At 46.4% G+C, this 14294-nt stretch overlaps 1 protein-coding gene and 1 long non-coding RNA gene across 3 annotated transcripts in view; one reads left to right on the top strand and one right to left on the bottom strand.

The window, feature by feature from the left end:
* Nucleotides 1-750: 750 nt before the first annotated feature.
* LOC132341454 (uncharacterized) lies at nt 751-4894 on the bottom strand. 2 transcript variants are annotated; one of them, XR_009490218.1, is made up of 2 exons: nt 4407-4894; nt 751-3427 (listed from the first exon to the last, which is right to left on the bottom strand). It is a non-coding gene; the product is annotated as an uncharacterized LOC132341454 (long non-coding RNA). The 2 variants fall into 2 exon arrangements; XR_009490217.1 differs by having other exon boundaries at nt 751-1030.
* Nucleotides 4895-5810: 916 nt separating this feature from the next.
* LOC132341453 (mothers against decapentaplegic homolog 7-like) overlaps nt 5811-14294 on the top strand; it is a 29852-nt gene continuing 21368 nt past the window's right edge. The window contains exons 1-3 of the mRNA XM_059873039.1: nt 5811-6522; nt 7047-7100; nt 12217-12288. Of these exons, the coding sequence (XP_059729022.1) occupies nt 6012-6522; nt 7047-7100; nt 12217-12288 (637 nt within the window). The 5' untranslated portion in view covers nt 5811-6011. The remainder of the gene's footprint in view (nt 6523-7046; nt 7101-12216; nt 12289-14294) is intronic.

Genomic DNA, 14294 nt, shown 5'->3' with positions numbered 1-14294 from the left:
TCCACTAAATAGGATGACTACATCAATGACTAATAAAATCCAAATCTCCCACTCAAAGCGTTATCTAAGCAGTCCTTCAGATGGCTGGTCGAAGCTTGACCTTATTTCTTGGATGTCCTGGGCCTTTCTGATTACCTTTCAGTCTTTGCTTAAAAGTCAATCTCGTCTCACCTGGTCTGGATGTTATGGTCCATTCCTTTGGTTCTTCCACCAGACCCTTAATTCTGTAGGCACGAGACCATCCCCGCTCCGTAGTTCACACCACCAATTCCACAGTGAGTAGCACCTGAAAGGGACCTTACCATTGAGAGGTCAGAACCTGTTCTTTCCATGACTTGATTATTACCCAATCTCCAGGGTTAACATTATGAATTCTGAAATCCAAGGTAGTAGTTTGAGGGATCATCCCTTTATGCCTCAACTCTGGTATTTAAGTTGCAAGTGTGAAAAACAGTTACAGAAATTGCAGATACCCCTGTTTATAGGGATTTAATGGAAACCTTCAGCATAAAATTCACCAAGCAGCATCTTGCTGTTGGAGCAGTTACGTTTTAAACACCATTAAACTTGATGGAAATCACAGCACACAACCTTACATAAACCTTTTGGCAAATTTAAATGCAGAGGCAAATTCCTCTCCAGGATGGATGGGGCATTATGGCACAGTTTTCTTCACCTTTTGTCCTACCCCATACCACTCAGTTAGGTAAATATTGTGGGTAAACCAGGACTCCTGAACAACTAACCAACATGATCAAGCAGAAGCTGTTTATTCTTTACATTACACACACTTTTATAGATTCTACAAACTACTAAGATCACACTTCTTGACTGGTGCCTTTGTCTTGTTCCCTCCTTCTCTGCCTCCATTTCTCAGCATCCATGATTGGTTACCGTGCAGGTGTTCTACAGTCCTCTGTTATCTAGTTCTTGCGATCTTGGTATGCAGTCTCTCAGCTTCTTTGTTCTTATTTTAGCACAGTTTATGTCTTAGCAACCTTCATGAATTCCACGGTGCCCTGAGGAAATTCTGATAAGAACAGTTACAGATGGTATGGCTGGTGCACACTGAGGCCTAAATTGTTCAGATACATTGCTACAATTCCCCCTTCTTCTTCTTGCACCAGCCAGACCCTCTTTCCTGTGTTCTCTACTAAGGGTCACCAACTTAATTATGCATGGAATAATGCAAGGCAATAAAATAATAACTACTAAAACTAACCAAGTTCCCTTTACCATATCTTTCAACCATCTAGTTATTCCCAATCCCTTGAACCATTCATCCAAACCCCAGTCATTCACAGTCAATTTCTTCGTTATCTTGTAGTTGTTTGAGTTTTTTGTGAATGGATGCAGAATTGTCAGAAAGGTTCATACAACGCATCCCTTCAAACTCCTCACACCCATGCCCATGTGCTAACAATGAAAAATCTATAGCAGCTCTCTCTATTTTGCAGTGTGCCATGTCTAATACTACCTACATCAGTGAGCATTTGATTTAGAATAGCTGAAGTTGTGTTCAGTTGCTTAGCTGTCCAGCATCCCAACTTATTCAATGTAGTCAAAGCCTGAGCAGCCGCAACACCTGGAGCAAGGACTGATGCTATGATTCTTGCTGGAGCACCCCAAAGCTCTACATGATCTTACAATTAGATCTTAAGCTTGTGATTGCTCTTTTAGTTCTTTTGCTATGTCCTGCTCTCCAGATAGTCTGATTCAGCATCTCTCACATGCTAGGGACAAACATGGTTAGTTTTCCTAAGTAACAAGGTCCACCAAATGGATTACTTGGAACTGCAGGCCAGGCTCTATCCCCACAAATTAAAAAGATACCTGGTGGAAGCTTTCTTACAGTCACATTTGCACCAGCACTGCCATGGTAAGTCCAATTGTGGCAGTATTTGGCCATGTTCTTATACCATGGAGAATTGGGATTAAGAACAACACTATTATTCTTGGGATGTGGGACTAGAAAATTGCTCATATTAGTCCTTTTTGGGTCCAGAAAGTAGTTAAAAAACAAGCAATAATTCCCAGGAACTGATCCTAACAGGTCTAGTTCTTTGGGTTCTAGTCCAGTTTCATTCAGTGATTGTGTTATCATACCTGTTTGGAAGCCTTCGCCGTTTGGCTTAATTCCCAGCCTTTAGCATATGTCCAATTTTGTACTACCTTTGGTGATGTTGCACCAATGATTCTCTGCACTTGATCTATTTATTCCCACATATGGCTTTCCTCTAGCTCTTACCCACTTTGCAAAACCAGTAAAATTACTCACTGGGATACCAATTAGACATGTGCGAAAAGGATCTCAGGGCATGGCTAAGGATAAACAAAAAGAATCTGCTCCAGTAGCATTGGCCCAAGTAAGCCACATATTCTGCCAATGCCATCCTGGCAAGCTAATTTCCTCTGCACTACAGATGTTACCACTTATTACAGCTAACAGAAAAAAGACTTCCAAAAACCAGCATCTAATTTAAAGCTGTTCTTTATCTCACTCATTGGTAAAGAACCCCTCCCCTATGAGATTGGGGCAAAATCTGAACTAACTGCACCTCCTGCTCTTGGAGCCTTTCTCCTATTCCTTCTTTCCTGGTTCCTTTCTTTCCAGCTTCTCTTTGTTTGTTCCCACTGACCTGCTCACATTAATGTTTGCATGACTGGGCTTTAAAATTATTCCTGCTCTCCTGCCAGCACCAAAGGCAGGTATTCAGGACAGGCACCCCAGGGATGCCCTGCCTGCATGGTGTATTAGTTTTATGTGGTTTATGGCTGGTATTGCCATTTAGTTGGGTGCAACTGTTTTAGAATTAGATTAGCTTTCAGCAGCCATGATTTAAGCCTTGGCTTTCCTTTCCAATGTGATAACTGACTTACTGAGTGACCTTGAAGCAACTTATGCACCTGCACTTATCATATGAAAAAGGAGCTACACCTCTGTGGGAGTACATGTGGGATGGGGACCCTTGGGGGCTTCTGCCCTGCGAAACCTGGCGCTAGGAAGTCTATCTGGACTTCTCAGCTCTGCCACAGAGTGCAGCAGGGCCGGTAGAGCTGCACAGCCTCTTGGTGACTCAGTTTCCCCATCCTCTGCTGCGGAGGATCACGAACGGGACATCATGCCATGATCAATATGATGAAGTGAAGCCGATTTATTGCAAAAAGCAAGCTATATTTATATTGTGTTCTACTGTTCACGCTGTAGTATATGATAGAGATAATTCATGCTTTGTAACTGTATAAAAATTATAAAGATCCAACCATGCCTCTGACCCACATGGCCAGAAGCAGGGCTTTCCTTTCTATTCAAAAGATTTCCCAGACTCGCCCAGATAAAATCATGACTATTAACGAATGAATGAGTCCTTCCTGGGTGATCATCGACCATTTCCCAGGAATGTCCAGAACATTCACAGAACAGCACCTGGAAGAGATTACATCAAGGAACAGGTGAGGTCCTGGCTACAACTGAAAAGAAGACTATCCCGAGGAGCCCAGACAGCCATCCAAACCTATGGACTGACTTTTGTACGGGACTGAATCTGTATAGTCCCCGTTATACATATGTAGGGACTTACAGAAATCTTAGGTAATTTCTGCTTCAGGCAGAATAAACTGTATATAAGCTGGCTACCTGGAGCAGTTGGTGTGAAACTTTCGGGAGACGCTGACACTAGTCAGTTTGACCCAGGTTCACCCAGCGTCAAAGTCCGGGGTTGACGCTGTCTTGGCTGTGGCGGTTTTAAAATATTCTATTTTTTACTTATCTATCTAATAAATCTATAAAATTTTTTTATAAATTTGGCTGCCGATTTGATCATTTACAACAACGCCTCAAGCTAATACATGATTGGTTAAATCCTTTTGTGCACGCGTTTTAAGCTTTCAGTTAATTTTAGTTAAGTCTTTCCTCTTCATGCGTCTTGCTGCAGTTTTCTTGTCTGCCTTTACATCCTGAACTGTCTGCTTTTGAGCGTTTTCTTCTCCTTTCGTGTCCTTCAAGGGCATGGTGACCTTACTCAGTTTCTATGAAGGCTGGATTGTGCATATGTTGCATATGTCCATTGTCTTGCAAAAAGCTCTCAACACTCTGCAGGTCCACAATTGGAATGTGGGATCTGCAGAGCTCCCAGGGTGCAAGGGATTATTATGATTAGTAGTATGAGAATATCAGAGTGCTATGTGCTGATCATTTCTGCTTTGCATTTGGTGAGAATTGAAGTGTACCAACCCTCTATGAAATATTTTCCCATCCTTTGGCGATCAGTGTGTAAAAGTGGAAAGTATTATTATTATTGCTTTTTGTGCCGTGTCCTCTTTCGATGCCCAGAACCATATATATATATATATAAATAAACTTTTAATTTTTTCTGACTGATTTGGTTTAATATTTCAATACTTACAGTGGGCTTCGTCACACCCCGGCCCCGGAGGCTCCCTCTGCTCTGCCCCGCTGGGTGTAGGGAAGAGACCAGCCGCTCCGCACCCTCGCCGTGCTCCCGGAGGGGGCCCCCTCATCCTGGGGCACGGATGGAGATTGGGATAAGGGAAGGGGAAGGGGGGGACCCACAACCTTTCAGCAACCCCAGTCGTCGATTGTGTAAGGCGGTTGGAGGTAAATATAATATATAGGGTTTTTTTTTTCCCCTGGAGCGACACGGTGTCTAGACGCCCACGTGACGGGGCCGGGCCGGGGCCGAGGCCGGGCCGAGCCGCTGCGCACTGCGAGTCGCCGCCGGAGCCAAGGGGGGAGCAGCGCGGGGGACTGAGCGGAGGAGAGGGGGCGCAGGCATCGCGCCGCCGTCGGCTCCGCTCCCGCCGTGCCCCGCTCTGTCGCTGGGGTTCCTCTTTCCGGCAGCAAGGACAATACGGAGGCGCTCGTGCGGGGATGGAGGCTCGTTGCAGAGAGTGGAGGGAAGGAAAACAAAAAAAAACAACCCAAGCCAAGAAAGGAAGAGGAGGACAAAGAGGAAGAGGAGGAGGAAGAAGTGGGAGGGGGGGAAGGAAGGCAGGCAGGAAGGAGGAGACAGGCGGAAAAAACCCTAAACACCGAATCAGAGGGGCTGGCAGCAAGGAGAGGGTCGCCAGGCTGTGGGCAGCCCCTCACTCGTAAGCACCGCCGGGAGTTGCGGGCGGCTGGCTTGGCTCGACGCGGCTGCCCCCGCCGCGGTACGCTACTGGGGAAGGCAAGGAGGAGGGGACACAGCCCCACTTTCCTTCCCCCCCCCCCCCCTTTTCGTAGTAGTCGGATCAAGATGTGTCCATGTGGATTAAAATCTTTGGAAAAAAGAAGGAAAAGAGTCCACCTCGAACACTCCCTCAAGACGACCCGGGGCTTTAAAAAGGGATACAACACTGGATGCGCTTGTTCGTCTCTTTTGTGACATGCTTAAACCGACGTCCAAACCTTAGGGTTAGTGTTTCAGGTCTTTTTTAATATTTCTAATTTTTTTTCTCTACACACCCTTTTGAATCGCTTTTTATTTTTTATCCTTTGATTCTGCGCTGCCGTATCCCTGCCTCCTTATCCCCCCGCACTCCCTCCCCGGCTAGCGGGTTGATGGGCACTGCGGCCCCTGGGCAGCCAAGGTTCTCCCGCGGATTCGGCCGCGCTCCGTCGTCTCACAGGGCGGCGCGGCGCCGACAGCCTCCGCCCCCCTCTTCCCGTGTCGGGCGCCGCAGGTTCTAGACGGGCTTTTTCTTTTTGTTTTAAGTGTAAAGCCGAGGCGAGCAGCGGTGTGTCCCCCCCCCCCCCCCCCCGTTTTTTTCCGAATTTGATTTTTTTTCCTCTCTTGCGCCCTCGCAGCGGGCGGAGGCGCGACCGGTGCAGCCCCCCGCAGGAGGCGGTGGGGCCCGCGGCCCCAGCGCGGAGACTGGCGCATGTCACAGCCCGCCTTGGCCCTGCCGCCGCCCGCCGCTGGCCGCCGCAGCGTCTCGGCTCCCGGCCCCTTCATGCACGGCGGACGACATGCCCGTTTTGTAGCCGGAGCCCCCTCCTCTCGTCCCGTATGTTCAGGACCAAACGTTCGGTGCTCGTCCGGCGGCTCTGGCGGAGCCGTGCACCCGGCGGAAAGGAGGAGGAAGCGGCGGCGGGCGAGTCCGGCGCGCCCGTGGCCGAGGCCGAGGCCCGGGCGCCTGCCTGCGGCGGGGGGTACGGGTGCTGCCCAGGCAAGGCGGGCCGCGGCGTGCGGGCGTCGGCGGGAGCGGAGGCGGAACTGAAGGCGCTGATCCACGCCGTGCTGAAGCGGCTGAAAGAGCGGCAGCTGGAGGAGCTGCTGCACGCCGTCGAGTCCCGCGGTGGGGCGCGGACCCCCTGCCTGCTGCTGCCCGCCAAGGCTGACTCCCGGCTGGGCCAGCACTGGTACCCTCTGCCGATGCTGCTCTGCAAGGTGTTCCGCTGGCCCGACCTCCGCCACTGCTCCAAAGTGAAGCGGTTATGTTGCTGTGAATCCTACAGCAAGGCTCACTCCGAGCTTGTTTGCTGCAACCCGCACCACCTCAGCCGGCTGTGCGAGCTAGGTACGGCGGCGGAGGGAGCAGGGGTACGGGAAGATGGAGGGGATGGAGGGATGAAGCCCCATTCGCCTTCCGGCCCACCAATTTTTTTTCCCCTCTGGAAAAAAAAAAAAACAAACCAACAAACCAACACACGAAACCGCATTTCCATTGCCTTGGTTTATGGGGTTTTTTTTTCTGTTTAGAGGAGAGGGGGTGAGTTCCGCGGAGCAGTCTCTCCTCCGTCTCCGCGCGGTGCTGGGGATCAAGGGCCGAGCGGGCCAAGCGCTGCTGCGGCTCCGCCGAGCCAAGGAGGCTCCGCTTAGACAGCCCGAGTAGATAGCACGGAGGCTGGCGCCAGACGGCCCCTTTTGTTTATCTGACAGCTAAATATCAAGGCAATCACCGCCTCTGCCCTGCCTCCAACCCCCAGAGTTAAGACAGTTTTGCTAAAAGAATACCACTGTTATCATAAATTCCCATCTTTTTTCTTTTTTTTTCTTTCTCATGGCTCTGCCTTTATTTTCTCTGTACTTTTCTAATTCCAGAGTCTCCCCCTCCACCCTACTCCAGATATTCAATGGATTTTCTCAAGCCAAGGGGTAAGTGGACTTTTTGCAATGCAGACTACAGATAAAAGGGAAAATAGCCCCTTTCTTAGCTAAGGGAAACATCTCCAGCCTTTGTCATGCATTTTGCTTTTGGGCTGCTTGCCTCTGTGCTTCCTGCTACTCCTTGAAGAATTAACATATAATTAGCATATAATTTATCTAAGAGACCCTCTGCATAAAGTAGGATTTTAAAACTTTGACAAGAAACTCTAGGAGGGATTGCACTGCAGCACAGGCCTGCATTGCTCGGATCAGCCAGGAAAATCATGGGGCCCAGTTGGAAATGGGGGTGCTCCCGCACCCCTAGGTGAATTTTGTAGGGATTTATGCTAGGAACCAGCACCTCATCTCCCTGATTTCTGGGAATCCAAATGAACCTCGATAAATGGACTTGTTAGAAATCTTTGTCTTTTTAAAGGAATTTAATCCCACCTTGTCAGGTTGAAAAAAATTAGGAAAAGGGGTTGAAATGGTTTTTTTCTTGTTCTTTTATTATTTTTTAGCACAGTTTTGCATGCCTGTTGCTTGTAATTGAATGTCAGGGTGCCAGGGGAGAAGCCCATTTGAGGCTGGCACCAGCTCTTTTGTGATTGTCTGCATAAACACTTGGTTGGCAGTGAGCTTGCCAGGTGTGAGATAAATCTGTCTGGAAGAAGGAGGAGATGTGGGGAGAATCAGAAAGGGGAGCAGGTCAGGAAGGAGCGGCTCCTGGCTCCTCAAAATTAGTGGATCTGGAGTGTTGGCTGGAGCACAGTGGTCTCTGTGATCATGTCCCATGGCCATGGCAGTCAGGAAGGGCATGGTGGTACACGGAGGCAAAGAAGACCAATACTAAGTTATTGTTTTGGGTTTTCTTTGTTTTTTGTGGTTTTTTTTGACAAAAGAACAGTTTTGGTTAAATTGTTGCTCATCAGTTTTTTGGGACTAAAAGAAACCCCAGCCTTGAGGTTGTTTTGGTACTGTGTGGGGTCCCATCTTGCCTATCTTGCCTACTGTTCCTTTGGAGGCTGGATTGTTGTTTTTCCCCCCTCTGCACACTTTATAAGAAACACTTATAAGTCCTTTTATGACTTGTGGAAATAAGCAAAGATGTTTAACTCAAAATTGGGTCACGAAGCATGAACTATTTTGCTTCAGCATGAAAAAGCCAGGAGATAAAGAGTCATGAATGAAAGAAGGATATCTGGAGTAGGTTCAACATCCTGAGCATGTGCTGGTATGCAGAATGGTTGCTCTGTAATAGACTTTGAGGGTCTGCCAAGTTGCGAAATTTTGTGGGTTTGTGTGAGATTGGCATTATTTTGCCTGCATCCCTGCAGTGCTTCCCCAAAAGTTTCTATTTCTTCTGCCTTTATTGCTTTTCCTTCTACTCACCAATGATCCTTGCATGGGGTATAAAGAGCTTGGGAGCTGCAGGAGATAAGGTTTAAAGCTTGATTTTAGTTTCCTGAAAAGATGTTAGGTAAATCTGTTAGCAGGGTTTAAACATCCAATCTGCCTCTGCCAGGACCTCATTTTCAGTTAGCCCAGTGATATATTTATTAATCAGCAAGTGTTGACATAAAGTAGCAAAACGTGTGTAAACAGAAAAGCTGCAGAACATGAATGTGCCATTTTGAAAGGAAAAGTTATTCCTATTGGCCAGTAGGAAGTGATTAATGCTGCCTATCAGAAACACAGGAACAACTGGGTTACTCACAAAAAAAATCCTCCTTTTTTTTCCTTTTTGAAAGAAAAATCTGTTTTACAGCTGAACTCTTTACTGGGCTGCAACAGGCTGAAGTGGAGCCTGGAAGTCTGTTGTTGCAGGTGGGTTTTCCTAGCTCAGGGTTTCTTGGCATTTCTTCTGGGGAGGACCAAGGGTTTCCTGTCTCAGCCATCTTCTCCCCTGGGACCTTAGGGGGAGGATGGTCTCTCCATTTAGACTTGGGCAGCTGCATCTGCTGATAGAGCTGTGAATATGCATTCAGCAAGAAACTTTTGCTTTTCCATCAAGTGTGATAGTGGCAACAAAAATATTTAAGTATTTAGTGCCATGTCTTGTGTTTGATATGGACAGACAGACAGGAATACCAGGACCAATATGGGCTCCTAAAGTGGTCACCAGTGCCCATGATCATAGAATCACAGAATGGTTTGGGTTGGAAGGAACCTTTAAAGCTCATCCAGTCCAACCCCCTTGCCATGATCTGGGACATCTTCAACCTGACCAGGTTGCTCAGACCCCCATCCAACCTAACCTTTAATGTTTCCAGGCATGGCACATCTACCACCTCTCTGGGCAACCTGTGCCAGTGTTTCACCACCCTCATTGTAAAAAATTTCTTTATTCTATCTAGTCTGAATCTCCCCTCTTTTAGATTAGAACCATTATGATGGGGATTCCACTGTTTTTTTGGAGGTGATGGAGGCTGATACAGGCTGTGTCACTGGCTGGAGGAAAGCAGGGATGGACAGGAAGCTGGGGGTCTCCTTCAGGCAGTGAAATGCCACATCAGTTTGTGCATTGGCAGACTAGATCTGGCAGAGTGGAAAGATCTGCCTTTGATGGCCAGGTTACCTGCGGGAAGGTTGGAGGTCCAGGCTGGCTTGCTCATTCATAGAATCCTAGAATGGTTTGGGTTGGAAGGGACCTTAAAGATCATCTAGTTTCAAGTCTCCTTCCATGGGCAGAGACACCTTTCACTAGACCAGGTTGCTCAAAGCCCCATCCATCCTGGCCTTGAACACTTCCAGGGATGGGGAGGACGTTCATCAAGGAGAGGACTTCCCCTCTTCCTTACATGGGACATTTGCAGGCATGGGTGACAGTGGCTTGCACGGGGCTAGTCTCACCCTGCAAGCCTGAAGGCATGTGGGCGTTCAGCATCCCTGATGTCCCTGCAGGAGCTGCTGCTTCCAGCTGTGTTGGAAGCGATATGGACAGCAGTGCCTCCAAATAATTCAAGCAGGCATTTTGAACCATCATTAAGTGGGACAAGGGGCTGCAAATCACTGTGTTCATCATGCTCCTGGGTGGCTAGTCATGGTGGTGCTGGAGTATGAGAGTTCAGGAAACCCACTGAGATGTCATTGAAGAGCTGAATGCCTTCCTGTGGCCTTGAATTTCAGGGAAGCTGAAGGTTAGGCAGCTTCCAGGAGCTATTGGACATGTTGCAAAGTTATGCTGGTGGCCACCAGGATTAATTGTATGTCTCTGCAATGGTTTTATATTGTGAGAAATATTGCATCTTCTAAAGTAACTTCAGAAGATAATTCATTGATGAGAAGAACTGACTGTGGATGATGAGATACAAGAAAGGAGCTGATAAGTCATGAAAGCACTTCACCCCGTTGCTAGGGTTATGCATTTTAAGTTGGGATAGGATTCTCTCCTGCCATCCCGTTTGATGTGCTAACAGGGGACCTGGTTGCATATGATCCCTAGAACGAGACAACATGGAAAGGACAAATTATGTCCTCTATCCCACAGGGACTCTCCAGGAAGCTGTAGCTGGGGGCAGGAGCCCAGTACAGAGCAGGGTGGTCCAGCCTGCATTCAGAAAGCATCTGTTGCCCAAGCAGATGTAGCCGTCCCAGGAGAGGGGCAGGGGGAATCTTCTGCCTGGAATAGAAAGGGTTCAAAACCCTAAAAAACAAAGGGAAAAAAAAAAAACCAACACAACTAACCACCCATATTTCTCATGACAAGGCATCGTATACAGTATTTTGCAAGTAAGTCCATTTCCTGTCTCCTCTATTGTTTTTGGTTTGATTAAGTTTATCCTGTTAAACTGTATATTCCTGTTAGGGCTTTACTCTGATAAAATGAGGTTATACAGACAGGAATTTCTTGTCCACTTGGATTTCAGGGATGAAATCTTGAAAAATTACTTTATCAGTAGGGAGAAAATTATCTTGACTCCTGGTGGTGGCCCTTGCTTTGAGACAGCTGTGAGCAAAGTGATGTCATTAGGGAGCCCAAATTTGACAAAACCCAAAGTCTCTGGGAACTTGCTGAGGAGCAGAAGGTTTTGTAAATTTCACAGGCCTTCTTAGGTTTGTCCTTGAGCTTGTCCCACACATGGTAGTGACCAAAAAGTTCAAGTTTGCCTGCAGGACAAGGAGATTGATGTTGGCTTCTGGCTGTTCTCATCTGGAGGAACAGGCTTGGGATGCAAAGTTCCAAATCTTGACCGATGTCGCTATGGAACATGAAAGAACACAGGTGCACACCGCTGCTCTCAAGGTGAAGAACAAAAAGGGGAAGTTTATTTTCTGACTCCAACATTTATAGTTTTCCAAAAGTGACAGTGGATTGGAGGGTGACAGTGCCACCTCTCCAATGACACTGGACAAACCAACAGTCTATCAAATTTCTCCTCTTCCATAAAAGAATGCAAAACAATGTGTTATTTACAGAAAGTGTGTGAGAAAGTTCACTACAAGAATGTCAACATCAGAAGGCTTAGAAAATCTTAAAAAATCAGGGCGACAGACCTCAACTACATTCATGCACCAGGAGAAACTTTTAATAGGGCTGGCAATCTTATTCTGCCCTTTGGTGGTCCATGGAGGAGTAGATCCAGTTGCCCATCTGTCTTAGGAGGTGACAGCAGGGTATAAGATCGACCGGCAGCTGGTGGTTACAAAAATGGAGTGCAGAAATGCAAATGTAGACTGTTTGCTGCAAAAGTGCAGCAATGATACATTTCCTTTTTAGTTCCCATTTTGGTGAGTTACAGGTGTTGACTAAATTGGAAGCGTAAAACATTTATACATTTAGGTATCTAATGCATTTAAACATTTTTGGGAGCTTGCTTACATCAGAATGTTGACAACCTTGATCTTGTTACCTGGTGACTTGGGCGGAGAGGTGGCAGCCAGTTTGTAATTTTTGCCAGTCTATAATCAGCGTTGGATGGTGAGGAAGCACAGTGTACAGACTTGACTGAGGCAACAAGTTAGGCTGGATGCTTCTTGATGAACTACAGTCTCTGTGCTGGACAATTAGTAATTGTTTTTTGCTAAGCCCTTTGGAATGTGTGTTCTGCTCATGGCATTGCTGGGAATCTGTGAAGAAGTGCTTATATACTGGGGTTTTTTTTCTTTGCCTCTGCTCCATCAGATTGTCCAGATTCTGTGCCTTCCTCCACTGAAACAGGGAGAACTAATTGTCTAGCCCCCAGGAGGCTTTCAGGTAAGACATCTCTTTTTTTTTCTTGATCTTGGATGTGGGTTGAGTTGACCAAGGGTCCCAACAGAAGGCGAAGTGATGCTGAGGAGTTTTGGGGATGTGTGTTGTTGAGAAAGGCATGCTTGAAGGGGAAATTAGGTTTCATTTCAGTAGCAGTCGCATACCTCTCATGCAGAGGATGTGCTGAAATCCCAGGCGAGGTTTTCCATCCCCGAAAGCCCATATTTCCTTTGAATTCCAGACTTACGCCCCATTAATTTTTGTACTGAGGCAGGAAGAGGCCTGTTGGGGAAGGCTAAGTGATGTTGGCTGATGATTTATTCAGATACATGGATTATAGGAGCAGGTTCAGTTGTGCCTTGCAGAAGGATGTGGTATCAAGGTGTCTCTGACTTGGTGGTGGTGGCACCTCTTGTCTCTGGGATGAGAGCTGTGCTTGAGCTTTGCTCCTGGTAGGGTAACCAGTATCCTGGATCTAATGTGTGAGGCTCATGGTACCTGGCAAGGAAAGGTGACCCCATTTTTTGCAGAGGACATTTCAGAAGAGTTGGGCTCAATGATTCTTAGGGATTCCTTCCAACTTTAGATACTCTATGGTTTTAATAATTTTCCTGTTTGCCATTTCCTTTAGCCTCCAGGTGCTGTTATGGGATGGAGGTTTGGAGGGTGGTTTCCCCACCCTTCTTGGGCTTTCGGTTGGAGCAGACCTTTAACGGTCATCTAGTCCAACTCCCACCCCTTGTCCAAAGTGTGATGTTTTCAGCACCTCATGTTCCATCCTGGATGGGCCAAGTTGGTGGATGGGCTCTGTCTCTACCAGGATTAGAGTGTTTGAAACCATGTACCTGCATGTACTCACTGATGTTTGAAGGTCCTTCTCTTTGTGCTGATGTCTCCTTGATTTATTTATTATTTTAATTCATTGCCCTGAAACAAATTTCAGAAATAGGTCGTTGGTGACTGCATGCACGCATCTGCCCCTGCCTCTCTTCAGGAATTGCGTTTGGTGTGGATGTCTTTAAGTGAGTCTTGTTTGTTTTTATTTGGGTCTAATATATGCCTTGTCTGTTATTTGAGAGAAGAGCATATTGTTTGCTCAAATGCCCTGATGAGAACTAATCAAAAGAAGGGGGAGAGGGAACAGAGAAACTTGACACTATTTTTTTTAATACAGAAGACTTTTGGGTTTTGAGGGGTTTTTTTTTTTGTTGTTATTGGAGCCTATAGCTTTAAGGAATTAAAAAAAAGAGACTGTAAAAAGAAAAAGGGCAAGAAGCAAAATAATACAATAAGGATGTTGTTAGATTTTTTTTCCTTTTTCCTTCTGAAATATACTCATTGCAAAAGAGAGAGTTCCGTTCCACAGGATAGCACATGAAATACGCAAAAGAAGTACACAGTTTTAAAAGGGAGTTTTCTATAAGGGTTAACCTATTGATAACATCTTGTCTGGCTGCTCTGCTCCCAAAGGGAAGGTGGGAAGTGGGGGCTTGGGCTGCCGGAAATAACATGGCTTGTTCTGGGTACCTCCCGAAGGCCTCTGGAAAGGGAACCTCCAGCTCCTCAATAAAGCCTTCTCCCCAAAAGAAAGAACATTTGGCCCTGAAAATGCTTTTAAAACTTATTCTATTTTTATAATTTCATTGGATTGCATTTCTTTTGGTCTTATGAAATGTTCATTTCCCACCAAGTCTGGAAACAGAACTATTTGCGATCATTGCCTGCTCTTTTTTCCTCTCCAAATGTAATTGTAGCCATTTAATTTAATGAGGAGCTGATAGGAGAGTTGACTCATGAAGGAATACAGTTAGCAACCGAAGCCCTGAAACAAAGCTGAACGAGCATTTTCTTTTTAATTTTCTTTTTAATTTGCTTTGATATACTGACATCTCCCTTCTGCATGCAGAAGTGCAGAGCTGAAAATTCCCAACTGGAGAGATCCAGTCAAGAAAGGAAAATAAATGCACTTTGCAGCAATACTCCAAAACTCACTTTCTCATGCTTTTTTC

Source organism: Haemorhous mexicanus, chromosome W (genome assembly GCF_027477595.1).
Source record: "Haemorhous mexicanus isolate bHaeMex1 chromosome W, bHaeMex1.pri, whole genome shotgun sequence".
In the NCBI taxonomy this organism is placed as follows: domain Eukaryota; kingdom Metazoa; phylum Chordata; class Aves; order Passeriformes; family Fringillidae; genus Haemorhous; species Haemorhous mexicanus.
This window is presented reverse-complemented; position numbering and strand designations above follow the sequence as displayed.